This window comes from Epinephelus fuscoguttatus, linkage group LG13 (assembly GCF_011397635.1).
Source record: "Epinephelus fuscoguttatus linkage group LG13, E.fuscoguttatus.final_Chr_v1".
Classification (NCBI taxonomy): domain Eukaryota; kingdom Metazoa; phylum Chordata; class Actinopteri; order Perciformes; family Serranidae; genus Epinephelus; species Epinephelus fuscoguttatus.
This window is the reverse complement of record NC_064764.1, coordinates 30,115,881-30,143,488: the sequence shown is the minus strand read 5'-3', so window position 1 is coordinate 30,143,488 and position 27,608 is coordinate 30,115,881. Positions and strand designations below refer to the sequence as shown.

Here is a 27,608-nt window from a genome sequence, read left to right as displayed (position 1 = left end):
TTTGGGTCGGAACCAAGCTCACTTTACATTTGTCACACATCACTCTTGATAAATACGCAACATCGGCACGAGAGCACCCAACATCTGATCGCTGACAATAAGCCGTGGCACAGAAAGTGCTGCGAGCAGGAGAGGAGAGCAGAAGGAGAGGAGAGATATTACTAGCAGCTGTTACTACTGCGGGTGCAATATATTCAAGCCCAATCAATAAAGCTCCTACAGACAGTGACACCCAAGCAGACAGAGGAATCATTTTCATCTGATACTTAGCAAAGGCTCCCCTTTTAAAAAGATTGCTTTCAGTCAATGACAACCAGTTGTCATTTGACTAAGGCTCCTGAAATGAAATATATTGACGAGTGTTATCAATCACGGCCCACTCTGCCGTCATATCACTTTGGTGGACGGGGAAGGGGGGGGATCAGTTTGCATGTGGTCATCAGATCATCCGTTTTAATTACAAAATTAGCATCACTACCTCCTGCGCTCTCACTTCCTCCATTACAATCACCTCCTGAGAGAAAATCAGTAATGCAGTGTATAGTTTACAGTAGTGCTAATGAGTTCAAGGTGAACTGACTGTAACGTGAATTTAATATGACTGCTGTAGGCATGCTGCAAAGCAAAAGAGATTTAGTAGTCGATACCAATACCAGTGAAATGCCATGATTCTTGATTCCCAATTCAGTATGAAAAAACAACAACAATATAACCTGTGTTTTGTTATGTGTTTTACATATACATATAAATTGAATTAAAGTAAAATTTAGTTAGAATTTATGATGATCCACCTCAAACCTTAAAGTACTATGTGGGCTCATGGTTTTGATATATTAATATATTGCCTATGGTGTGATAACATTTGCGATTTGCTCCGCCCCTCCTCCGCTGTGATTGATCAGCTAAAAGAGTGCAATCGGCTGTAAAAGTGACAGTGGCGAGGGCAGTGTTTTACCCAAAGTTGAACATTTTTCAAATCTCAATGACAAATAAATAAATAAATAAATAAATACATAAATAAAAATAAAAGAACGTGCCAAATGTGCAGTGCTCAGCACAGAATAGACGTTCAGCGCCTTGTCATGCAACTGGCATTTGTAACATAAAGTAAACATGCAGTGCTGCCACGGCAAAGCATTTAAAAATTCGCAAAAACAAACAAAAAAACCCCAAAACAAACAAACAACAAAAACAAAATGCTTTTCTTTTCAACGAGTTAGGGTGGAGTTGCGCCGGAATTGTACTTCTTGTTCCTCTTCTTACTTGGATATTTAAAGGTTCAGCAGATATGCTGGCGTGGAATATAATATAATACGTATGTTTTCTTTTGTGTGTAATTGCCGGAAAATAAAAATTGTTGTTTCCACTATCATGTAATGAGCCGTTTATATCTACATCTGGCACGGGTCCTTGTTCATGGAGATCACCATGTCGCACCACCATGTTTCTACAGTAACCCAGAATGGACAAACCAAACACTGACTCCAGAGATTGGGCTAGCTAACAATGTTGAAAAAACACTGAACTGTAATGTGAAACTGTTTTATTCAGCATTTTTAGAGGTTTTAATCACCTGGTCTGTTTGTTTGGGAGAGGAGGAGACCTCTGTGGATAATTGGACTCCCAGGAAAAACCTCCTGAATGTCTGAATCAGAAATAAAGTGAGCACATGTCAAGTTATCAGAGAAAATAGATGAGTACACACACAGTAGCAGGTGCTGGGCTAGCGGCCTGTCGACGACATGCCAAACAACATTGGAGAAACACTGATTTGTAACGTGAAGGTGCTTTGTTCAGTGTTTTTACTGGTTTAAATCACAGAGTCAGTTTGTTTTGGAGAGGCAGAGACCTCTGCGGATGATTCGGCTCCTGATAAAAACCTCCTGAACATCTACATCTTAAGTTATCAGAGGGAAAAGGTGAGCACACATTAGCAGGTGCTGGGCTTGCGATATGCCAAACAGCATTGACGAAACACAGATCTGTAACGTGAAACTGCTTTGTTCAGCGTTTCTACTGGTTTTAATCACCTGGTTGGTTTGTTCTGGAGAGGAAGAGACCTCTGTGGATGATTCGGCTCCTGGTAAAAACCTCCTGAACAATGATCACTGAAGGAATTTCAACCAGGAGAACTTCTAGCTTGTTGCAATCTGCAATCCTCACTGCTAGACATCACTGAATCCCCCTAAATCTTACACACTGTTCCTTTAACACTTGTAGGCTCATATGCTGCCCCATCAGGTCTAGAATAATTGTGTCTTTAGTAGGTACAGCACTGGAGGAAAATTAGTACCATCACATTTTGGGAATTTTGGCATTGACTTGCTACCAAAGTATCAGATCTTGTAACATCCCTAGCCTGCTCTAAAAAAATGTAGCTACGTAGTTTGGATTTAATCACGTTTGAGTAAAGAGATTAAACAAAAATAACATCATGTTATTCTAATTATTTAGTTGGAATGAGTATTTTTTTATTTTCTAACTTAGGGATTCTCAACATAGTCTGAAGAAATACCTTGCTCTGTTTGTTCACACTGTGAAGGACATGCTGCGATTGTGAAATTCCTTAACATTGTTTGAACTTGCTCTACTCTCTCCCTTTTTATCTCGGTCCCAGGGGAGAGGCTGTGTGATGGTGAAGATGTCTGGCCTCAGTATGGCTGATAGCTCTATTTGGATGAGGGTTCCCATATCATAATTGAGAAGAAACACCTTTCGGTTCAGGCAAACCGACAGAGTGCTTTCGTGGAACAGAACCAACTATTTCTATCACACAAATGCTCTTTGATTCTCCCCCTGATTGCAGCGTAGCCAGGCAATGGAACATTTTTACAGGGTGATCACAGTAAAAGAGTCATTTTGTTGTTGTCATCACTGTATTGTCATTACTGTTATTGTGTACACAGTAATATTATTACTCTATGCTAATGTTACCTCTTAGACATAATCATAGTGAAATGAGAGCAAATGACATCCAGGCTCTAATGCCGCACCGTCTTAGCTGTGTTTGTGAAAACCGCTCCACATTCTATGCAATTACACGCAGTGCGCATATTTCACATTACTCCAACCTGCGAAAGCTCATCATCACTGAAAGGTTGAATGTCATTTATTACACGTATCACATTTACACCAAGTGACATTGTCTTTTCAAATTGTGTTGATCTCTTCACTTTCAAAGGTCAGCCCCTTCCCTGGCTAAATTCAACCTGACAGAGAATAGTGAGGAGGGGACAGCCGAACGCATGCATCACCCCCGCATCAAAGCGCTCCAAATTAATCTATCCAATTAATGAAGAATGAGGCCTAATGTTGATGAGGGATGACAACTCGACTGGTCAGTTGTTTTTTATAGCTCTGCTCCTGCTATTGTGAACTAACCGCAAGAGACAATCAAACAAATATTTCCATGACACGAGGTCTGTCTGGCGCGTTGTCTCTCCTCGTGCTGATTCCTCTCTATAAAGCTGCAACTCCGCTGCCACTCAAAGATGATAGAACTTGATATGGATCATTACGGAAATAATGTTTAATCAATCCCCCCTGTTATTGTAATCTATTTCTGCAGTTGTCTGCGTTTGTGTATTTTGCAGCAACATCAGCGCGCCTCACAATTTCCCAATCATGCATATTCAAGTATTACGCTGATGCTTAACAGGCGACGCAACTGGAATTAGAACGAGGACATTAGACTTCATTAAAAAGAGAAATGATTATCAGGTTTATCTTTTGAAATGTCTATTAAAATGTGTGTGTCGTTCTTCACTTATCTGTCACCTGGCTCCCATGAGCCTGGCAGACTAATAGAGAGATGGTGAGGGCCAAAGCCCAAGAGAGAGACAGAGACCCATCAAGCTCTTTACTCAGGCTGGAAGGCTGTCTGTCTGCTCTGCCACTCTCTGTCTAGCTCAGTATGTCTGATTCAGTTAATACCACTACTCCCCCCTTCTTTCTTTTTCTTTTTTTTTTTTTACCCCCCAACACCTGCAGCCTAAACAGACCCTTTTTTGTCCGGTGCAGCCTTGATATCAGAATAAAGAAAATCAAAACAAACCACACTGTAATTGCATGATTCTGACAAGACAATAATCTGTCGCGGTGAGAGAGGTGTTATGATATGTTCGTGAAATGAATTCTATTCAGCCTATGGCTACAATCTAGTCTCTCTCAAGAGCTTCGGCTGACAAAGGCTCCCACAAGAGAGCTAGAGAGGAAGATGGATGAAGTTGCCCCTAGACACTCATATCAGGTCAGTATGTGCTTTATCCCCTAATGGTTAAGGTTAGGATTGAGTAGGGGGTGATACTAGATCTGAGCCTGAGGGCCATTGTTCTGTCTAGAGGAGCAGGAAGTAGCCACCATCCTCCATCATGGCCCACATTTAGCTGCGCCGGGCCACCAGCTCTAACGCAGCTAGCAGGTTGGAGCGCGCAGCTAGCTAGTCGGATGTGTCCTTCCACCCAGAGAGCTTTATTATTAGAAAGGACATAAACAGACTAATTAAATCGCAGCAGTGGAGCTGGGCTGACAGCTGGCGCAGAGAGTGTGACCAAACAGATCCCTATCAAAGTGCAGGAGCAGCGTCTCTATATGTGTCCTGCTTTTGTGTGCATGACTGTCTGTGTCTGCTGACACGCATGCCTGTATGTTCTGTAAGTATACATACGTGTGCCGCTGCTGATTTGACCCATTTTGGGGCTTATTTTATAATTGATGACTATCATTTTTTCCACTGTAATTTCATTCATACACACTGTCATCTTAATGCCTTATTTATCTGTCTAGCGCAGAGCACATTGACTCACTGATATGATCCAAAATGGTACAAATGCTATCCAGCAGAGCAGTAAACACTCCAGTAATTAGTGCATGGTCTCCAGGCTGACTCCACTCAGCTCTGCAGCATGGCCAAGCACGGACCCCATATAGAGAGGAGCCTAGTTATGCATTGATCTTAGAAAATTAAGGCTAACTGCCCCAGATTGCAGCGTCTTGATGTACCTTCTGGATGAGCAATGTACTATACTTGTATTGTTTGTAGAGTAAACAGGATGATTTGGACTCGCTGTGCTTTAAAATGAACACATCTTGAATAATTAATGATGCCCCCTTAAAGCGTTGTTATCTGTGTGACCGCAAACGCAAAACCACTGATGATGAGAAAATATGGTTTTAACAAGTCAATAATGTTGAGTGCAACAAGAACAGCCTAATCAATGAGGCTGCAACGTTTGCAAACAAGGACTTGAATTATAACGCCAATAATTGATCCCTTCCATTTTTTCCCCTCTCCTTCGCGTGATGTCATTGTTTATTGATTGCTTCCTGCCAGTGAGGGATGATGGGAAGTTTCAGAGTTTGTTTTTGCTATGACTTTTGCCCCCCCTCCCCTTCCCCTCCACCTTTCCCTCCTCTCCAACACTCACCCCCCCCCCCCCTTCTCCATTTGAAATTTGCAAGCTGTAGCACCAGCTTAACCAAAAAGGATTAAGTCCCATACCCAACTGAGAACACAGATAATGCTCAGTAATTGGTAAAAAATGAAGATGAATGGGACAGCTAGATAAGGACCAATTAGCTGCTGGGAGTGTACAGCTGTGGTCTCCTCACAGAGCGCTCTCAGGGGCCAAGGCCCCCTCTTTCTCTCTCACGCGAGCATGCACACACGCACACACACCAGCCCACGTACACACACACACACGCAAACATACAAGCGTGAGGGTGGGGCTTGCGGAAATTAGCCTGATGACCCTGGGAAGAGAGAATGATGCTTCCTCATCATCTCACCCAGAACCTCTTCTCTCAACTCTCAGTCAGGCAACACTCCAGGTACCTGTCACCAGCCGTCCAGCTTCAGCCTAGCATGTGGCTCTCCGCTCCCCGTTGGGCGCAGACAGCCTGGACTGAAGCCACAGATGTGAGACAAAGGGCTTTCAGGTTTTGAAGTAGGATGTAACTGCTTATATACGGCTCTGTTGTGGCGTCACAGATTTATTTCAGACAGTGTACAGTGAAATCTGGAAGTTCGCAGCGGGGTGTTGTGTCTCCTCCTTCCACGTCGGCGCTGTCTGTTATTTGGTCGGCATGTCGTGGCATCATCTGGCTGATGACAGTGGAATTCCCATATCTAATTACAAACAGGATTTCAGCTCCATTAGAGTTGTGTGGTGAGGAGTCAGATGAGTGGCAGGGCAGCACCCAGTGGCCAAAGAGAGACAGAGGGCGAAAGACGGGGAAGTCGGCGAGACGGAGTGCAAAAAAAACCAACAACAACAACAACAACAACAGAGAAAAGAAGACAAGGGTGAATGCTGCCTTATCTTTTCTCCCCACTCCTTTTCTGCAGGTCTGAGAAACACTTTATTTTTTCTTCCTCTGCTGAAAAAAGCAATTCCTTCTCTTGAAATTGGCAGGTGTTTGTTAGTGGGCAGCTGACAATATTTTCTCTCCCAGTAATGAAGGTTGTGGCTGGGGTCAATGCACTGGGAGGGAATGGCGGGCTGTTTATCCCCCTAAAGGCCCAGCGCCACACGTGTTTTGCTTGGTCTGTGATCTGTAATTGTGGCATTTCCTGAGAGGCGCAGGAACAATCCACATTGTGCTTTGAGAGGGCTCCCCCTGCCCAACTAAAGAGTGTGAGGGAGAATCAAAGACACAGACACACACACACACACACACACACACACACACACCTCTCATTCTATCTCTTTACATTTCTATGCCTCTCCATCTCCATGTCTCACTATCATTTTTTTTATCTGTCTCTCAAACGTATCTGTTTCTTCCTCCCCTCCTCTCGCCCAGGATGTTTGGTTATTTTGGCTGAGAGTTGAACTGGCTGTTTTTTTTCCTTATAATTAATAACACTGATGCAAACAGGAAGGTCTAATTGTGATGAATATTTAATGCGAGGGAGAAACATTAGCCTGTTCAATTTACATCAACACAAAGACAGCGACGGGCAATCCAACTCTACAAACAGAACAGAGTGTCCTTCACTGGCTGGCTCTGTTGTGCTTTGCTTTAAGCGCTTCACAAAGATCTGCTTCAGACAAACACCGAGATGAGGCACCTGTATTTTAGCCCTGAGGACGGTGGGTTTATGTAGGAGCTCTTTCTGATTAAATGGATCCGTGTCCTTAGTGGTATTATCAGAAGCATGCTCATTATCATATCAATTCCTATCGTGGTTGGTAACATAATTTGTGTAAGTAAACACATCCGTTTGTGTGCGTCTTAGTTTAAGCTGGATGATTCTAAAAACTCCGGTCCATTTCCTCAGAGCAGCTGTGGTCTGAGCAGAGAGAAAAAAACAGCATGAAGTCATACCCTAGTCAGCACTGTGAACAACAGTCAGTCCCAACAAAGCTACAGCCAAATACAGTTCCCTTTCTGCCCACTCCGTGCTATATCAGTCAAGTGATTTATATGTTTGGATTGCTATTGGATAAATGGGCCTGTGAGCTGGACATATTAGGCATTCACACTCCAAAATAGTTTGCCAACGCAGGCCAGAGCGAGACGTTTTTGGAATGCTAAATAACCCTGTAATCTTGTAAGTCAGCTCTTAACTTGTGAAATTACAAAATGCTTTTATCAAAAATAAACATGTGAGTGGAAGCCTGGGGCTAGATGAAGAAGACAGCATGCTGCTAGCTGTGTTTCATGGCCCCGCGGTGCCGAGCGGGGCCATATTTCTCCGGCGTATTATCAGGATGACTCCTGCTGGCCACCCTGTCACAGGAGAGTGCTTGATATAAACAAGAGATTGCTGCGACACCCAGTAATCAATATTAGGATGGTTTCAGTACCAAACATCATTTGTCTCTGCGACCATTCCTTTGACCAAACGAAGCATTAATTCAAATCATAAATCTGAGCTGATTTAAATCCGAGGAGAGTGAGGGAGAGAGAGAGGCCCCTGTCTGACTGCCTGCCCCTAATGATTTATTTTCTACATTTCTGCGAGCGAGAGATTTGTCCATACTCACTGACAGGTCACCTTCAAACGCCAGTGGCAGACTGTTCATCACCATGCAGACGAGCATCTCATCGCTGCGAGTAAATATTAAAGGAAAAGAATCCAATTGATTGTGGATGGGGCCGAGAGGCGTCACTGCCATATATTTCACTCAGAGAGCTAATGCTGTGGCCCATGCACCCACACCTAGAGCTGCTCCCCCTTGCCAGAATTATGATTCTACCGGGAGCCTGTGTGGCTGGCTGTGGGCTCAAGGTTACAATTTAAATTGTAAAAAGATAAAACAGTTTCTTATTAGCTCCATTGCCATAGCCTTGCTGTTGGTACTCACATTTATCTTTATTTCCGTGACCTCGTAGGCTCGTATTCTTTTTTTTCCCCCTGCACACTCCATTCTCTTGGAGTGATGACCTCACACTTTATGCATTTTGCATTGTTAAATCTGCTTAGAAACACATCCTGTTTTCATCTGGCACACCATAAGCTCCGCGGTGTCAAGTATTACTGATGAAATGTATTCAGGAGTCGAGCCATTTATTACAGTAAGTGAATCAAAACCTCCATTTAGCAACCAAAGCTACAGGGATTACATTTGGTTTATAATTTGGAACGGGCTCATGAATCCGCACTAACATACATTATCATTCTCTTTAATACACTAAGTGGTTCTGTGTGATATTAGGAAAATCCTTCCGCATTTTAGGGCTAATAATTAATTGAAATGGCACATTGTGAAAAACCAGTGCTCTCACAGCAATTCAATTAGACCTTGTTAAAAGCTGATAGCTTTGGGAAACTGTGTTCACACTTTCACTTAGCTATTAGCAATGTTTTTCTTAAATATATCTTTCAACACAAACATGTAAAACTTCAAGAGAAAACAAGACTTACCTCACCACGGTGGATATTTACAGTGCATACAAACTGAACAAAACAATACTTCACATTTTATTAAGAAAACAGCAGTATGGTGGAGACAGTGATGTAAGTCTGTGGTTTGTATGGGATTATTTATTACCTCTGGCAAAGAGGTTTTTGTTTCTGGTCCTCTGTAGTTATGTGGATGTTGTTAAGCAGAATATCAAAAGCTATTTAATAGATTTCATTTCAGTTTGGTTGAATATCAAGCAGGGCTGCACAGCTTTGGAAAAAAACTGACATTGCAATATTCATTTTCCTATAATATATGTATGAAAAAAATACAGGAATTTCCAACAGAACACTGAAGCTCTGTTTGAATAAAAAAAATAAAGCTAAAATTCTTGATGTGATTTTGTAGGGGAGTACATCTGCATCAAAAATAAAAATAATCATAATATAAGTTGAAAATGACTTTCCCATCTGTTACCTGCTCAATTTCAGGTTGTAGTCGACTACTAGGGGGTTATGTTTGGTTGTTTATCAGACTTCTTTTGTCGATTAACGTTAGCGTTAACATTACCCTTCCAGCCTCTGGTTTCTTTAGGCTAACTCAGTTAGCATTAGCCTCACTCAAAGCTGGTAACTAGCTTTCACAGTCCAACAACCTGGCAGTCAAGAATGATTGAGAGGAGCTGTGTTAATGTTGCATTATACAAGTGGGGCGGCTGTGGCTCAGAGGGTAGAGCGGGCTGTCCGCTAATCGGAAATTCGGCAGTTCTATCCCCCGACCCTCTGATTCACATGTCAAAGTATCCTTGAGGAAGACACTGAACCCCAAATTGCCCCTGATGGCTGTTCCATCGCTGTGTAAGTGTGTTAAAAACTGAGTAGCTGGTGGCACCTTGTATGGTAGCCTCAGCAACCAGTGTATGAATGCATTTGTGAATGGGTGAATGTGACTCGTAGTGTGAAAAGTACATTGAGTGGTTGGAAGAGTAGACAAGTGTTACGCAAGTGCTTATTTATTCAGTACAACGAACACAAAACGTTGCCCTTTTAACAGTCATTTTACTGGAACATGAACTTATCTAGTCACTTCCTGCACCTTTTTGGAAAATCATGAGTTTCACTGCGTCTGTCGCACTTGCCTGTGCACTTATGGTATTTTTCTACACACACACACAGGAGAGTCTTACTCTCTATAACAAACACGGCCAGACTACGTCACGTGCACATGTAACCTATCATAAAAGAGAAGGCTTAGACAGTTATATTAGTCATGAAAAATTAGACCCATGCAAGATTGTTTTTAGAACAAGCAGCAAAATAGTTGTAGCATGAGGTATTTTAGTTAATTTGCCTTAATTGACTTTGCATAATATGTAATGCGACCATGGCACATGCACACATTGCAATGTCAATGCTGAAATGATACATCGGGCAGCCCCAATATAAAGAAACATGTGATAAGCTTTTGTTTGCAATCTGGAGAAACAGGGCAATCGACTGCCAATTTAAAAAACACTGCCTCATAATTGTTAAACTACGAAATGTAGAAGATTTTTTCTTTCTTCTAGATATAGGCCGCACCCATTTTAGTCTGCATTAATTGCCCCCTTTTTCCCATATTCCCAAAATATGTTTCACCACCCTAACCCCACCAGAGTTGGAACATGAGACATTAGATTGAGCCATGAAAAAAGTTGTTTATTAGTTGTATGACCCACCCTCCCATTTTCCAATAATTGGTTGCCAATTCCTTGCAAGTGGCCTAATTAACAAAAACTGCCTCATTACCTGGACTACAACTGCAACCAAATTCAGTTGACAGGCACACACATTTACTCCGAGCAATCCTCTAAAATTTTATGGTATCCTGCCCATAGGTGGCGCTTACAAAACTTTGATTGATTTGAATGGTCACAACTTTGAAGTCATGAGTCTGACTGACTTGAAATTCAACTACAAGCCGTTTATTTTCTGACAGGATTTAAGATTTCCCAACAGTCACTCTGAGTTACTTTAAGTCAATATGTGTATTTTGATGCAGATGCAGATTATTAATATCTAAATATGTTCTATGTATGATGGAAATTGCATACGAATGATTTGCAGTCTTTGAATTCTCTGAGCATATGTCAAAATGGCGATGAGCATGCAAGCCCTAATGTGTGTGTTTGTGTCTGTACAGTCACATAAAATAGTCGGCAGCAAGCACTTGTCTTCCGGTTATATGAGCGCAAACGTGTCTGTGACAGTGTGTGTGAAGGGCATCCTCACCAACGCTGGAGCTGAGGTCTCCATTCTCTCCGTCGGCCCCATGGTGGTTGGCGTTGCCGTGGTAGCCGCTCATCGCCTCCAGCTTGATCTTCTTGACCTTCATGGCCTCTGCGATGGCTGCGTTGGCAGCTGCTGCCGCCGCTGCTGTCAGGCCTGGAGAGAGGAGGCAGAGGAGACAGAGCGCTTACAGACCGCTACATGTCTGCTGGGGCTGAGCCACTGCACCTGCAAAACCTTTCAGAAACCTGCCCTGGTGAATAAAAAAAAACAATGAAAGAGGACTTTTGAAATAATAAAACAATGAATAATTTTATACACTATGGGGAATAAGCGCCTATGAGATCACAGCTTGGTTTTTCATCTTCTGACAGGGGATATCTTCACAGCAGGTTATCATGCTGATGGGATGGATCCTCGTGTGTGTGGCAGCATATGATTTTTATGAATGTTTCGGAGGCTCCACTATATTGATGTATTTGTACCTTGATGGGAACAGATGCAGTCAAGATAATAGTGCATGATGCAAGCAGTTTGTGTGTACAACTTGTAATACGCCACGTATGTGTATGTATGATAGAGGAACGGTGATACAGTGTGACATGGGAGAGACAAAGTGAGAACGCAGAGACTTAAAGATCTTCTTATCGGGGGTGTTTCAATGATACCTTCTAATGTATTCAACAGATCTAATCGCCCTGAATAATGCCCAACATCAGTATTCAAATTCTTCACAGCAATATACAGTACTGTCTCATAATAACACGGCTATTCTGAGAGTCAAGGCCAGTCATCAAGCAGAGTGCAAAACTATAAACAATGCACCAAGGATTCAAGTTTTTTTATTTATTCTAATGCTTGTAAATGGCGTTGAGTCAATTCAATACATGCAGGGCCATGTGTGAAAACTGAGTAAAGGATATGCTCCATAAAACATGTGAAGGAAGGTATACAATTCAGTATCACCTCTCACACATTCTCAAAAAAAAAAAAAATACTAATGAGGCAACAGACAGAAAGACCCTATTGGGCACCAAAAAATTCCAATGAGAAAAGGAGGATAGATCAGTTTGCTCTGAAGTCAATAAAAGACTATTTTTAACTGCCCATAAAGTATGAAAAACAGTTTTCAATTTCCAGGAGGAAACTATGCACATATAAGAAGTTAATTTCTCTACCCTGACAGTCTCGCCTCTGCAGTCTGTAATACAAGCTGCACAAATGATCATAATGTTTTTGGTAGCCTTAATTTGGGCTTAGCATTATATCGACATTATACCACCATCGCGATATGAGGCTAGACATCATCTAAGATATAGTATATCATAATATTGTAAGTAGAGGTCAACCGATTTAGCTGTAAAATTGGAGCCGATAGAATGTTTCACAAAGTAGTGTCATCGGCATAACTTGCTGCCGAGAGTGGCCAATGGTGCACAATGGCCACCAGTCCCAAGCTCATGATGGTAGGGATTTGTTTAATGGAGTAAAAAGGAGCTGACCTGTGGGTACAGCTCCACAGAAAGCAGGTCTGTCTGCTGTGTGAGTGTCAAAGTGTACTGTTCTTCAGTTTAACATGGATTTACATAAGTTTTTAAATCAGCCACGACTGCGGGTCCAGCGCTGTAGCTGTTAGTGCCAGTAGTGGCCAAGGCTTCAGCAATGAGTGTTTAAATAGCCTTTGATCTAAATAGGCTGTATATATATTTCAAAAAATAAGAGTAGGCCTAATAATTTAAAAAGCCATGGATCTAACATGCATCATTTCGTTAATGCATCAAAGCCCTCAAAATTAATATAATATCACTGATCAAAAAGATAAGTTTTGGGTCCAGAGTTTCATTCAAGCAGCACATTTTGTGTGTGGGAAGAGTGTAACAGTCACTTTAATGTTGCAGCTGGTAAAGGTGGAGCTCATTTTAAATGCTTTATATACAGCTGGGAATTATACAACATAATTTATTAATTGATTATATGTTGTGTTATTAATCTAAGTCTTCAAAATAACTAAAGCAGATGAATAAATGTACAGTAAAAAGTACAGTACTGCCCTCTAAGTGGAGGAGTGGAACAGTAACATAAACATAAAATGGAAAGGAATTGTTGCAAAGTAGGGATGCACCGAAATGAAAATTTGTGGCCAAAGCCGAATAATGTTAAACGGTTGGCCGAATACCGAGTACCGAATATTGTTAGTAGTATATTGTTAGTAGTATAGTATAGTTTTTCACTAGTTTTTGCAGATGAACTCCCTCCAGATCAGTGTTGTCACGATACCAAAATTGGGACCCACTGTACGATACCAATGAAAATATCATGGTTCTGAGTAGTATCACGATACCACAGTGAAAATGAGGCAGATGTGCCTTTTGTCATTTATAAAAAGATAAATCACTTTTCTATAATACATCAATGATATTTCAATGGAATAAATTACTTATTGACGTATTCATACTTCGAAAACAGCATCAGTAAGTGATTAACATAGGGGGGATCAAAATAAAATAAATAAATAAAATAAGAATCAACCAGCCACCCTCCTCCCCTGACAGTCCCTTCATAAGTAATGAACAGTCCCTAAAGTGCGGTGAGGTTTGTGGGCCGTAAACGGCTCGTTTCTCCTCTGACACGTCACATACCTGTGTTCGGCTGGCTCAGCTGTTCAGGTACTTCTGGTCAGTCATGACGCCAAGAAGAGGATATTATTGGAGCCGACTTCCCGTCGCCGGTAAGCTGATGGCCGCCGTATTTGACAGGAATACATTACTGTCTGTGTCTGTGACCCCCGTTCAACCCACAACCGATGGGATTCGCCTTTCGTTTCTGCTACTGGTTGAAATCTGTAGGCTGCTCGCACAGCGTGCTGAATGATTTAAGCCTATTTTGCTTGCTCAAAACTATTTCTAGTCGCAAATGCGAGTGCCGTGACAGATGGATCACCACGCTGCCGACATTTTATTCAGCCCGTCCCGTCACGGCCGAATATATTCGGTTACCGAATATTCGGTGCATCCCTATTGCAAAGTATTCTTTACCAACAACTAATAATATTTTACCATCACAATTCATTATTTATCAGGAAATTTTAATTTAAAAAACAGTTTGTATGGGTTAATTAGATGCCAGAGTGCACTAAAAAAAATCAAAATAGAAAAAAAATTCCTGGTGTATTCCCCCAGACAACCCCACAGAGGTCTGGGCTGGGCCCCCAGATGTTCTCAAATACTAGATATGCCTCTGGTTAGTGCTGTAACAAAAGTCTGGGAGTCTGTGACTATATGCATGCAGCTACTTCCTGTTTCATATTGAAAGCCCTAAAATACAACCCTCTTGTGTTCCATACACAGTCCAGCCATAATATGGGACATGTCAAATACTACCTGGCACCAGAGATGGATGAAGAGGCTTCCTAAGTTGTTTAGGTTTTTCAAAGTCTTGTTTTTTATGCTTTAAAGTATTTTGAGTATCACTCTAAAGTATCCTGTTTCACACTACAATTGAATTTTTTTAGCAAATACAAAATGCTCAAAAGTAACTTTGAGTGTATTTCAAACATAAGTAACAGAGATACCGTTCAACTCTGGTCATGGTTTTGCATCTCGACTCCATACACAAAGTCAAGATAAGGCACTGTGTATCTGAGAATCTCAGATTGAGGTTGAGGGGTTGACAGGTTGAGGAAAAATAATAGCTCAAAACATGACACAGACTTTTACCAGTTCCAGATATATTCATTAATTACTTATTACTTTTGAGTTTCATGTATAATTTTCTGCAGGGGGATGGTGGGGGTGAAGGATATCGACCGGTTTATTGGCTTTCAACTTTTTCCTGTTACAAACAATCATTACATCGGCCTTTAAAAATCCATTATCAGTCAACCCTTAATCGTAAGTGTTGTCTTCTCCTGGTTTTAAAGGCTGCATTACAGTAAAGTGACGTGATTTTCTGAACCTACCAGACTTCCAGGTGATCTATTATTTAGTCTTTTATTTATTAAAAATCTCACTGTGTAAATATTTTTGGGAAAGCACCAAAAGTCAACCCTACAATACTGTCACAATATGTCTATTGAATAATATTGTGATATTTGATTTTCTCCTAATTGCCCAGCCCTAGCTTTAATCTCATACACAACAATTACACTACTCTCTTTAGTATGCATATCACTGGAAAAATTCTGACAACATGCCAAATATCTTTGAGAATCCTACATGGATTCTCCTCAGGCCTGAGGCTGCTGTGTCTATGAGCACACTAAATGACTATTGACATCACATTTTAAATTATCATTTCCACTGCCATCTCTAAATATGTACAGGAATAGCAGTATTTGACGTGGTGGACATCTGCCTCGATCAAAACCGACTTGATATGATTGATATAGTAAGTCAGAGATTATAGACATACATATGCTGAGCACACTGCAGAGATCATAAAGCATTGGTTTGTCATTGTGGTATTTCCAGGGTTCTGGTGTATTGAACGTGACTGAAATCTTTATTCATGAGGCCGGTCTCAAACAGCAGGGACAGATAGTGCTAAAGCTCCTCTAGGCCTGGCGCGTCTCAGGAGAGTCCCGCGACTCCTCTCGCCAGCCCCAGCAACAAAGTCAAAGATGCATGGCGAGAAAAAGATATGTAGCTATTAGTGGAATCACTCATATCCACAATACGGTATATCACCTGCCCTTTTACAGAGCCTGCTTACACTGGATATGCAGGTTTGCCTTATGTTTGACGCAGAACAAGGCAACGTCCGCGTTTATCATCACTAAGCTGTCACGTCTCCGTGATGGGACTCAAGAGCAGCTATTAGCCATGCATCTGAGGGGAGACACAAGTACAAGGAGAGGTAGAAATCGAACATGTGGCTCTAATAGATACATGAGAGCATGCGCACACACAGACACAAACACACACTGACAAACGCACGCACAAGAACATACCGGCCTGGGCACCCTCTCCTCTCATCCCCCAGCTGATAGGCAGATGGCGAGAGTCACTCTGAGCCACTGACATGGAGGTGCATATAATTTAAAGCCTTGTTTGCATCTTAAAATACATCAGTACCATATTGACGTACAGTATACATCATGTCAGCGAGGGCCCTCTCGTTTGCAATGGGCCCTGGCTGCTGTTCAATATGCATGGGCAGAGCAGGGGAGGAAAAAAAAAAGCCATTGCCTCATAAGAAGGTGATACTTCTCCACATAATGAATGTGGCCTCTGCCCAGTCTGAAGGTCAGCCTTCATTTGTGTATAATGGGCAAGAGTCAACTGTTTTCCAAATGAGACGTATGCAGAACAGACTGCCGAGTAAATATTGAAATCACCTCTGGGCTGTTTGTGTGATAAATTCCCCCCACAAATCAGGTGCCGCTCAAAGGAGTGCCGCAGTGGTGCTTTCTGATGCTCTCTAACTTTTGCTGTGAGAACGCTCGCTGTGGTTTATTGCACTGCAGCCGGCGTGTCCCAGCTATTTCTTTTTTTAAAGTGGACTATATTGTAACAAACAACAAAACAAAAGAGGGAAAAAGAGGGAAATTAATCCATGAAGAAGAAGGTGACAGGTTTTGATCAAATGTGTATTGAGTAAATAAATGCAAAGAAATTGATTTGTACTATCACGAAACAGATGGAGTGATCACTTTCCCGTTTTTCATTTATCATTTCGCTTCGACCTCCACCCAGTCTTTGACTAAGTGACACACTCCATGAATTGAAATCTTTGTTCTGATAATTGTTTCATTTCACCGGATCAATTGTCACATCCGCACAACACACACCTCGCACACAGTGGGTGTAATAAGGAAGCCAGGGAGATGTTGGCGCCCAGCAACAAGTCTATTAAGCCACTAGAAGTCTAAACGTCAACAAGACCAATCCCACTCAGTGCTAATCTGCATTCATTACTATGCAAACAAAACAATCCTGCCTCATATATTCTTTCAAAGTCACCTTTAGATTCAGACACTTTTCCTCATATACTGTAGACGCGCGGGCAAGTCAGAATCCTCCTGAGCACAAAACAAACAGCGCATCACGGCCGCATGTAGAGAGCCACACCAGTCAGAGAGGAGAAAAGCGAACATTTCGACAAATAGAGAATAGCATGGCACTGTCACATGGGGAGCACAAAACAGCAAATAACAGAGACAAGGTCTGATGGTAGCCCTTGGAGCAGCTGTCATATTAAATAATAATGAAGGATCTATTAATATGCAAAGGAAGCAGCAGCCGACTGGCTTAACGCTGTCATGCCTCTGCATATTGTCAGGATCTTCATCATTAATTAACATGCTAGCTGCCCCATACCTGCGCCAATGTCAGAACATTCTTACAACAAACACCCCAATGCCTGTGCCCTCCGCAACTAACTCGTATAATTAAATTAAAATCAGATTAACTTCACATCAGTACACAAAAGACTGACTTTTACGACTTTCTCTAGCAGTGATTAAAAAAAGAAAATAACCAGAGCTTATCTGTTGTGTTCCTGTTCTGTCTCTGTTAGGGACTGCACCATGGGCAACAATGAAAACACACTTTATTTATCGGGCAAGCTGGATAAGTAGGGAAGAGACACTCCATGTCAATGAGCATGGCCGCCTAATTTTATGCATGGACTGGTGGCAGCGCAGCAATGACAAACTGGGGTTGGGAACAACGCGACTCTTAGGTACACTGCACCACTTGAACTGTGCTATCCACATCATGACAAATTTAGTATCAATTACACAGCGCGCTAACCTTATGACAAGCAGCGGACTGAAAGAGGAGGGGTAGAGACACAAAGAACTGACACTAAATTACCTGGTGCATACTGGATCTATTTTAAAGCAGCTTGAAGTGGCACCGGATTAGATGATCCACTCTAGGAGCTGACGTGCTAATTGTACATCAAAAGAACATAAATATTACAATACGTCTCCACCTACAGTGCTTGTGAGAACAACCGGCTCCCCGAGACACTGGGATCCACACACATACCTGTACAGTGAGCCAGACAGCATTAGGAAATATTGTTTTATCAGTAAAGTACAGGATGCACCCTGGTTAGATGTAGGTGACATTCATTTCTCTAATGGTAAATGCAGTACTCTTGCGTTATTCAAAAGGTTGAAGCCATATCCTGGACATAAATGAATTATATTGAAGCTGCTGCTTAAGTAGTGGCCAGAGTGTGAGTGGAGGCCCTCTCCACTTTAAAGGAGATGTCATCTCAGTGTGGTGTCAGTCCACAGCAAATAATCCGATTTGGGGGCCAATCTGCCTGTAATGCATCAGCAACTGGAAAGGCTCCAGCACAACCCCCCCTGGGGGCATGAACGCAGGCATGCACGCATTCAGACACTTGCACATACACACGTGTGCTCTCACACACGTATATGAGGGTATTTCCTTAAATGGAAACCTAAGCATATTAAGATGTCCTTTTCTAAATGGAACTGGTGTCAAGGGCAAAGATACATATGTTAACAATGTGTTTCACATAGGCCTTTCTGGTCCTGTTAGAGTGCAAAGAAGACGTCTTTCCACTGTTTTGAATATGTTCATTGATTTTAATCTAACATGATTTCAGTCTGTGCCTAAAGTCTATGTCTAATATGCTAAAAGAAAATCACTGATTTGCATAAAGAAATCACAGCAAACACAATTCCTGAGACAATATAAAATTGAGAGAAGAGTGCCATATTGGTTCTGTCATGGCATGCTGCCTTCTCAGGCTATGGGCTCTGCCTTACACATGGTGCAAAGCAGCACACAGCGCACTGCAACTGTCATTGCTAGTTTTAGACCAACACAACCTATGTCGTCGAGGTAGCAAATATACTCGTGTCCATCTGTGTACCCATGGAGGGAGTAGGTCTTAAAAAGAGTTGTGTCGGAGCATTGCTTTTCTGAGGCAGCAGAACGCCATTGTGCCGCTGACCAAAAAATCCCGACCTAAAGTCAATAGCGTAGTATTTTCCTGCTATTTAAAGAGTGCATTATTCAGACAGTGAGATGCGCCCACAATGTACAAAATATAGCAATTACTCTCTCTTTTTTTAATGTCTTTATGTGAAGATTCAGGGTGTACGATTTAGGCTAATTTAGTGGGAACTGGCAGTTAGGATTGCAGGATTGTAACCAGCTGAAACGTCTCCTGGTTAGAATTCCTTCAGTGTTTATTGGTCAGGAGATTTTAATCAGGAGCTGAATTATCCACAGAGGTCTCATCCTCTCCAAAACAAACTGACCAGGTGATTAAAATCAGGAAAAAAATACTTGATAAAGCAGTTTAACTTAACTATAGTGGTCGATGCAAAAATGTGAATGGCCCTATCTAGAATTAGCGTTTGGTTTGTCCATTCTGGGCCACTGTAGCTCATTCTAGGGTAATGAAAACATAATAATTCTATTTTTGAGGTAGTTAAACACCGAAGAAAATGTACTTATAATGTCATATTACATTTCTGACAATATATCCCTCTACATACACACTGGAGCTTAAAAAATGCATTCTGTAAAATGTGAACGTAGCAGAGACCAGAGAAGAGCTGCCAACTGCTGTCCAACGACTCCCTGCTAACTTAAGAGAGACGCTGTACGCATTTACACATGAGGAGCATCATAACTTCATTGATTATTTCAGAAGCTTATAGTTAAGTTCTGTTTCCACGGTCTAGTTTATTACGACAGTTTTTTGTTTTGCTGCATAAATGTTCATGACATCACAGCTCTTACTGCGTAACTGCTCGCTTCCCATGTTTGCAGAATCCACCATGTAAATAGCAGTGTGCCAGGTTCAGGTGCACCTGGCCTTTAAGGGAAATGGGAGATGACACTGATTGGTTGAATTGTTTTTTTTTTTTTTCGGCCAGAAAACACTTATGATTAATTAAAGGACTAAATACAACCCATTTGTGCCTTGCGCCTTACTTTGCACCCAAGTTTTGTGCTATTAAATAGAAGAAATGGAGTTGGACTTGCACCATGCGCCTTAGATCATACACTATAGATGGTTTAAAGATGAGATTAAATATTTTAAGCTTCCTGTATCTATCATAATGTGAGACCTCATGATAGATACAGGAGCTACAGTCAGCCACTCCTCAGTGATAAAGAGATGAGGAGGAAGCAGCAGCACATTTGCAAACATAACACCATGAGAGAAATGACAGGCTACTGTGAGCTAAACATTTCATGGAGGGTTTCGCTCTTCCTCTGCAGCCAAAATTAAACGGTGCAGTGGCTTCCTTCGTGGAGTCTTGGGGTATTGGTGTAGCCTCGGGAAAAGCCGTCGGCCCACATTCTGTCTGTGTGTGCAGGCGCCAACTCATCTGAAAAATGAACTAATATGGCATGACATGATAGTGTAACTATTTAAGACAGTTTCTCAATGTCGTTTTTTTATCATCAATCAGTACATTTGGACATGACAGGGCGATCAATTAGTCGCCTACTTAGACGCTAACTTACGTGTGGTCAATTATACTTCATTACGAATCTGTCAAAATCTGTAACTTCCTTGACGTTTAATGCTTAATACTACAATCTAAACAATAAACGGTTTAATTATAACACAGAAGCTGATGGAAAAGTTCGGCCTTGCCACAGTTGAGAAGCTTAAGGCAGTTATAAGAAGACCGAAAAACCTCAATTATTTTATCTCTGCCCCCTGAATACCCTGACTAAATGTCAAGATCATAGAGTCCCTCTGGGCTTAAAGGGGATGATATCAAAAGGCTTTTCTGTTGCTTTATGTTCCACTAAATAACATGGGTCTTTCTCATCATTGTCCCTCTCTGTGTTCACTTCGGCCTTTAAGTTCGCCTTCTATACCATGCCGCGGATAGCCAGTGACCTCACCCTATTCCCAGAGTTCAAAGCACTAGCCTGTGAGCCTCCATTGTACTGAATCACAAGGATGGCCCGATCTGTGTTTAATATTGAATTTCAAACCCCTCGCAGACGCTGCTTTGCTGCCTCTCGGAGAAAACACTTCCAGACTGTTTTTACAGAGCTGGAAAAAACGTGTTCGGTAGGATAATTACAAGTCTGTTAAATTGTTATACACCGATGATTACCATGGAAAACCAGCTGCTTCTCTGCAAAGTACTATAGTTAATAGCTGGTTAAATGCAGTGTGTACTGTACACTGTGTGAGCATTCAAAGAGCTCCGTTCGACAGTACAATATCATTAAAGACATATCAAGAAGGAGAGCAAAATATGCAAATCAGAGCACTTACAGCCACCAACATCAAAGCAGTCACAATGAAGCCAGCCACAAATAGAACAAAAGCATTGGTTGCAATAAGACTTGGCCCAGGGGTAAGTTAGGGCACAAACGGTTGTTGTTGATTCTTGTGGCGATAAGCTTGCTTTAGCATCATCACTGCCTATGTACATATACCAGTGGAGTGGATTTAATCGCACTAATTAGAATGCACTCAAGGCGAAATGCAACATCTACTGGAATAATCTGAGAGAAAAGATCTCCACTCCAATTTATTCTCCCCCCCTCTTGGTTTCCGGGGGTTGAGCAGAGGATCTGTTTTTGGTAAACGAGTGAGCGGCTGGTGTCTGGTGGTTGGGTGCATGTGTCACTTTGGACTGGTTGCCATTTCGAGGACAAGCTGCGGGGAGGCCACTGGTGGGGAGGTTGTGTGTATGTGTGTGTATGTGACAGAAAGGAGGAGAGAGATAGAAGAGGGACCCAGACGGAGTGAATTAGAGCCTTAGCAACAATGACAGAGCGCCACAGAGTAAACTGTACCTGTGGGTGGGATCATGCCAGGGGACATGAGGCCAGGGACAGAGTGGGGCATGATGTGGGGGTTCTCTGGTGATGTCACACTCTGGGTCCTCTTCGGAGGCCGGCCGGGTCTGGAGCTGAAACACAGGAGGAGGAGGAGGAGGAGGAGGAGGAGGAGAACGCGGGTTAGAGACGAGGAGGAGACTGGCAGGGAGAGGAGGGGGTTGTGTGGGTGGTGCTGGCGGTGGCGGTGGCGGGCGGGTGTTAACATTTGGAGCACTCCAGAATGCAATTCCATTCCAAAGAGCTAACATGTACTGTAAATAAATTTCTTTTCAAGGACAGTTGCTTTCTGCAGCTCAACATAATAGACTTCCATAACTAATTAGATTACACGGTGAATTCATTTCCTTTATTGAAGATCAACCACTTTTTGATGCATAATTCATAACCCGTACCTCGTTACCTGTTCCTCCGTATTAATATCCCCACACTATTTGAATTGCCTCGTTTGCATATGCTAAAATCCAGTGCGCGGCCCTCGGCCTGGAAATTACATGTTAACTTGTTATAATTATTGCAGTCAGGCCACTATTGATTTATGAGACTTTTAAAAACCAAATATGTGTAGTTCTGGTAATGAATGATATTTTAAGGTTCTTCAGGAAATTAAAAGGCAATGGCTGCCTTAGGAAATGTTCTGCTTGCTTGATTTAATGCGTGCCTTAGCTGGAAGGTGGTGTGACAGAGTGATTCAGACCTGTTGGACGGTTCTGATGGGGGAGTTTTATTACACCAAACGAGGGGCACAGATCCAGCCGTGATAAATGACTGTGCCACCTTACTGTGCAGGAGAAAAGGCCTTCAAAGCAGATACACCCCTGACTTTCCACACATCTTACTCATTCACTTATTAATACAGCTTCGAGTTGCAATCAATACCTACTTTGCTGGCTTATAGTTACAAAGAAAAGCCTACGGGGTGAACAAAAAAAAATAAAAAAAAAAATGCAATGAGCATATAATGAGGGGGCCAAGATCCTATAGAGGTATATTCTTCATGAACAAGGAGCTGGATGTCTCAGCTGAAGATGAATTATGGTGACTTGACACAGGTGACATATTGGCTTCATACATTATTTCACATACAATAGTCCATTTTCAAGCTTTAACGGGATACTAAGTTCTCCCTAATGTGAACTGAGTTTAATCCATCTTTAAAACACCAAAGGGCTTCCGTAGCGTGATGTAACTATGAGAGGAAATCTGGATAAACAGGATAAATTTGAAAAATAATTATTTTATAAAGAAAGGACAGGACTGAAAGCTCAGACCTGGGATGTGTTGGCTCATTCAAGTTCATTTTTATTTTGTTACGAGCATTTTAAGTAAGCCTAGGCGATATGGAGAAAGTCATATACCGTGATATTTTTGACAGATACCTCAATATTGATGTCAGAATGATATTATAGGGTTGACTATTAGTGCTTTCACAGAATATTTACAAAATGGGATTTTTGATAAATGATCATCAGTATTGTGGATATTATGACTAAGTGGGTAAAGGCAAATAACAGAACAGCTAACACAGCCTGGTAAGTTCACAAAATTGAATAAATGCAGCCTCTAAAAACAGAAAAAGACAATATGATATCCAAAATCTAAGACGATCTATCTAGTCTCATATCATGAGATCTATATTATATCAATATACTGCCCAGCCCCAGTTTGAAGGGGTGTCAAGTTGTTTGTAATGTGTAATTCTTTAGTCTTATCTTGAGCAAAATCTCTCTTGACATATATTTTACGGCTCAGATTAAACAGACTGTACCGAGTTATACCACTAGGGCTGCCACTAACGGTTATTTTCATTCTCGACTAATCTGTCTATTATTTCTTCGATTAGTCGACTAATCATTTCATCGAAAAATGTGTTAAAATGTTGAAAAATGTTGGTCTGTCTCGCCCAAACCCTAAAATTACATCATCTAATGTCTTGTTTCATACTCACGCCGAAGGGTTTTAGTTCACTGTCATGGGAGAATGTGTAAAGCTGCCAATATCTGAATGTAAGAAGCCGCAGTAAGAGTATTTTGGGGTACTTTTATAGTACTTTTCTATGAAAAATGACTCAAACCGATTAATCGACTACTAAAATAGTCACCGATTACTTTAATAGTCGATTAGTCGACTAATCGTGGCAGCCCTATATACCACACAGCCATTTTTATTGAAGCCCGTCCCAAGTAGACAGAGCTTTCTGAAGCTTGCTGAATCTTTTTTTTTTTTTTCTTTTTAATTGTTGCCATGCAATCTTCACCTGTCCTTAGCTCAACTGCTATTTTTCTTTGAAGGAAACCCACAGATCTGTATCTTAAATCGGTGGTTCCCAACTGGTGGGTCCTGGTCCAAACGCGGGGTCCATTCTGAATGGACAGCAAGTGACTCGTATCAAGTTTGTAAAAAAAACAAAACAAAAACACTATATTAGAGTAACCATTGGACAGCTGCTGGACAGAGACAGCAAACTGGCTTGACGACATGTCCAAACGCAAGTATGACCCTAATGTAATAAACTATGGATCTTAAACTAATGACTATGGAGGAATCTGGACCCATACCTGGACCAGTTGGGAGCCACTGCCTTAAATTATGCATAAAAAGCGGACAGGTGGGGAGCATTTTAGGACAAACGGAAATCTGTGTGGGTACACGAGACCCTAAGAAAGATGGGAAATCGCATGAAGCACCACCAGCTGGTCCAGGAGCTTCACCTGGATGATGGTCGGTTTAAGGCTTATATAAGGATGAGTCAGATAATGTGACAATCTGCTGTCAATCGTCGGGCCTAATTACGGTGGGTAAAGTGTTAGAAAGTAGTTTTAGGGTGACAATTTGTTCAGAGATGTCTTTCCACTTGCCAGTGACGTCAGTGAGCTAACGCTAGCTTCACATGGTATGCTACCAGTTCGTTGTCATTGCCATCAAAAAGGGCTGCCAGATTGGATAATGGAAAAAAGTGGCAATGACGCTGGGCGCTTTTTCCACTCTGAGTTGAAGGGTTTTAAACTTGAGGCATTCAAGGTGCTGCTGCAAAAACGCTAGGCACTCAGCAACGCAAATGCAGTGAGCATGACTTCATTCTTACTGGAGCATTGTGCTCTGGGCCTTATAGGTACAAAGTCTATTGATGGCATGATACATTACTGGTCACAAGACTTATAAAACTGTATTTCATGACATTATTTGGTCATTTATTGTTGTTTTTTTTTTAACTTTGTCATGATTTGAATCTTTGTCAAATGATTTTCAGATGATTATTTTTTCTTTTAATAACTGAAAATTAAATTAATCAGTGTAACAAACTGATGAGCTGCTGCTATTTTTTTTTTAACAGTGATGGCTCATTCTGGACTTTATCAGCCGGTACAGTACATAAAGTTGTTTGTGTTACAGTACATTTCACTACATTTCCCAAAGGCGGTATCTACAGAGTGATGCAGTGTTTTAGTTCAGATACCACACAGCCTTAGTAGTTGAATTTATTCAGCCGTGTCTTGTGAGGTTTATTTACCTCAGTCCTGCTAATAGAGTGCACTCGCTCTATCTGTCTGAATGTGCTGACTCTCAAATATACCGGCTCTGGAGGTTTTAGGACTAAAAGCAGACCTTCACCCAACTGTGTCCCTTTGGAAGGAAAACACAAAAGTGATAGGAAGAAGTAGCGAGAGGGAGAGGGAATGACAGAGAAGTGAGAGGAGGGCAGCGAGGAGGAGGAGAGAGGGAGAGAAAGAGAAACGAGAGCCCGCTCAACCTAGGAACGTCTGGAAATGTAATTCCTATTTCTATAGAAGCACCTCTTTGATCTTATGAGAGGGAGAGATCGCACACAGTTTTGCTGTCATCACTTTCACTTGTACTCTGGCTGAATTATTTATGAAAGACCTCAATAGAGGGTATGTGATGGGTAAAAGGCTTTTTACCAACAATACTAAAAGCAAAAAGGCCCCTCAGATGGACAAAAAAATGTCACATCAACCTTAGATCATGTCAAAGGATGTGAACCCGGGTACAAAGACCCAGTTAAGTAAAGGTAATGTTTAGATAGGCGGCGAGAGAATGTGTCTGTGTGTTTAAAGGGATAGCATTTCAGCTACTCTCTCTACACAAATAACACTGGCCGGCCATGAAAGCAATACACCGACTGAAAAGACGCTTTGAACTGAGGAACCTCCGAGCAACAGGAAAGCCTCTCAGAAATTAAGGTTATCGCCTCCTTTTCATAAGTCTGTCTAAATTTACAGAAAAAGGCAAGAACAGAGGAGGTGCAGTGACTTTTCTCCTCCTTTATTCAACGTTATCACTTGTGTTTGGGGTAATGCTTCTTAACAATATGTAATTTAGCTGCTTGAAACACCACAGCTGAGGCATGCATGCTAACACCGGTGCAGCTCTGCAATGGTCAGAGCCATCCAGGCTAATAAGCCGAGTCCAGAGAGGAACTCAACCTGGCCTAAAACAAAAGAGCCAGGCTATTTATCAAGCAGCAGATGCTGATTCCCTAAATAGCCTGGCACAGAAACTGCTCCAAACTAGGCCATTATTGCAACAAAAAAAAAAAGGATAGCACAACTGGATTTATGATTGGAATTCTGGTTCTTCTCATGCATTATCTGCTGTTGTCTTTCCTAATCTTTCATTTTCTCTTTAAATGTTTCAGAAAAATAAAAACCTCCGGGTTTTAAAATGGACTTATTTGGACAATATTATTTCTGCATCGGAGGTCAATCATGAAAGAATCTTATTCCCTGCTTTATTTATATTTACACTGAAGATATTCGGAGCCCTCGTATCTCTGGCTTCAATTAAGGAAACAAAATAGGCCCCACCAGCTTTTGGGCTGGGGGCCACAAATATGTTACACATCTATTCTCTCTTTTTTGTTTCGCTACCATGGTGAAAAGAAAATAGTGGTGAACTTTCCCTGAACCAGACTTCCTTTAATGGCCCGGCCGTGTGTTGACCCAGCAGAGTCGGCTGGAACCTGATACTATCCAACACACTACGCTGCGCAGGCAATCAGATTACACGGGGCCCAACAATACACTCCGCACGAGTCCAATTTCAGCGCTACAATGCAATAAAAGCACAATAATTAAATTCACGTTCTCACCCCGTTTACAGGAAGCCAACACGAGGTGATAGGTATAATAAGAGCTATAATATCGGATGAGATATCAGGACGGGTTTTTGATCTCATGGCAAAATTCTGACATCTCACTATCAGACTCTTTTCTGTCGACGGAAGCAGTGACTGAGATCTTATTACCCAGAACGCCGTTAATGCAGTGATTATGATCTGTTATAAATCAATTGAGACCACAAATGTAATGTTTAGCCCAAGTGAGCACACTCCCTCAGTGGATTTAGTTACACACAAAAACTCATCTGCTCCTCCCATCTTCAGATATCTTTAGGAATTCAACCTGATTATGTCAATAGTGACTCAGGTTTGCAGAGAAAGAGCATAATATTATTTCCTGCTGGTTATGATTGAGCCATTAACCTTTTATCTCGCTCTTTTGTTTGACGTTTCTAAAAGGTAAGGATGAAGATATTTATTCCATTTCCGCCCAGTCGGCCAAAACAAGCGAGTGAATCATTCCGTCTGGGGCTTGTGTAAACAAAAGGCCTCTCCAGGTCTCTGCCAATCAGGCCTTATAAAATATTAACCCAATGTCATT

The 27,608-nt window shown here is 41.7% G+C and overlaps 1 protein-coding gene across 8 annotated transcripts in view; it reads right to left on the bottom strand.

Moving 5' to 3' along the window:
• Positions 1 to 27,608, bottom strand: part of dachd (dachshund d) — a 122,090-nt gene that overhangs the window by 38,088 nt on the left and 56,394 nt on the right. For all 8 annotated transcript variants that reach the window (XM_049593592.1, XM_049593600.1, XM_049593593.1 and 5 more), the window contains exons 2-3: positions 21,886 to 22,001; positions 11,123 to 11,275 (exon numbers count right to left, since the gene is read on the bottom strand). In XM_049593592.1, the coding sequence (XP_049449549.1) occupies positions 11,123 to 11,275; positions 21,886 to 22,001 (269 nt within the window). The remainder of the gene's footprint in view (positions 1 to 11,122; positions 11,276 to 21,885; positions 22,002 to 27,608) is intronic.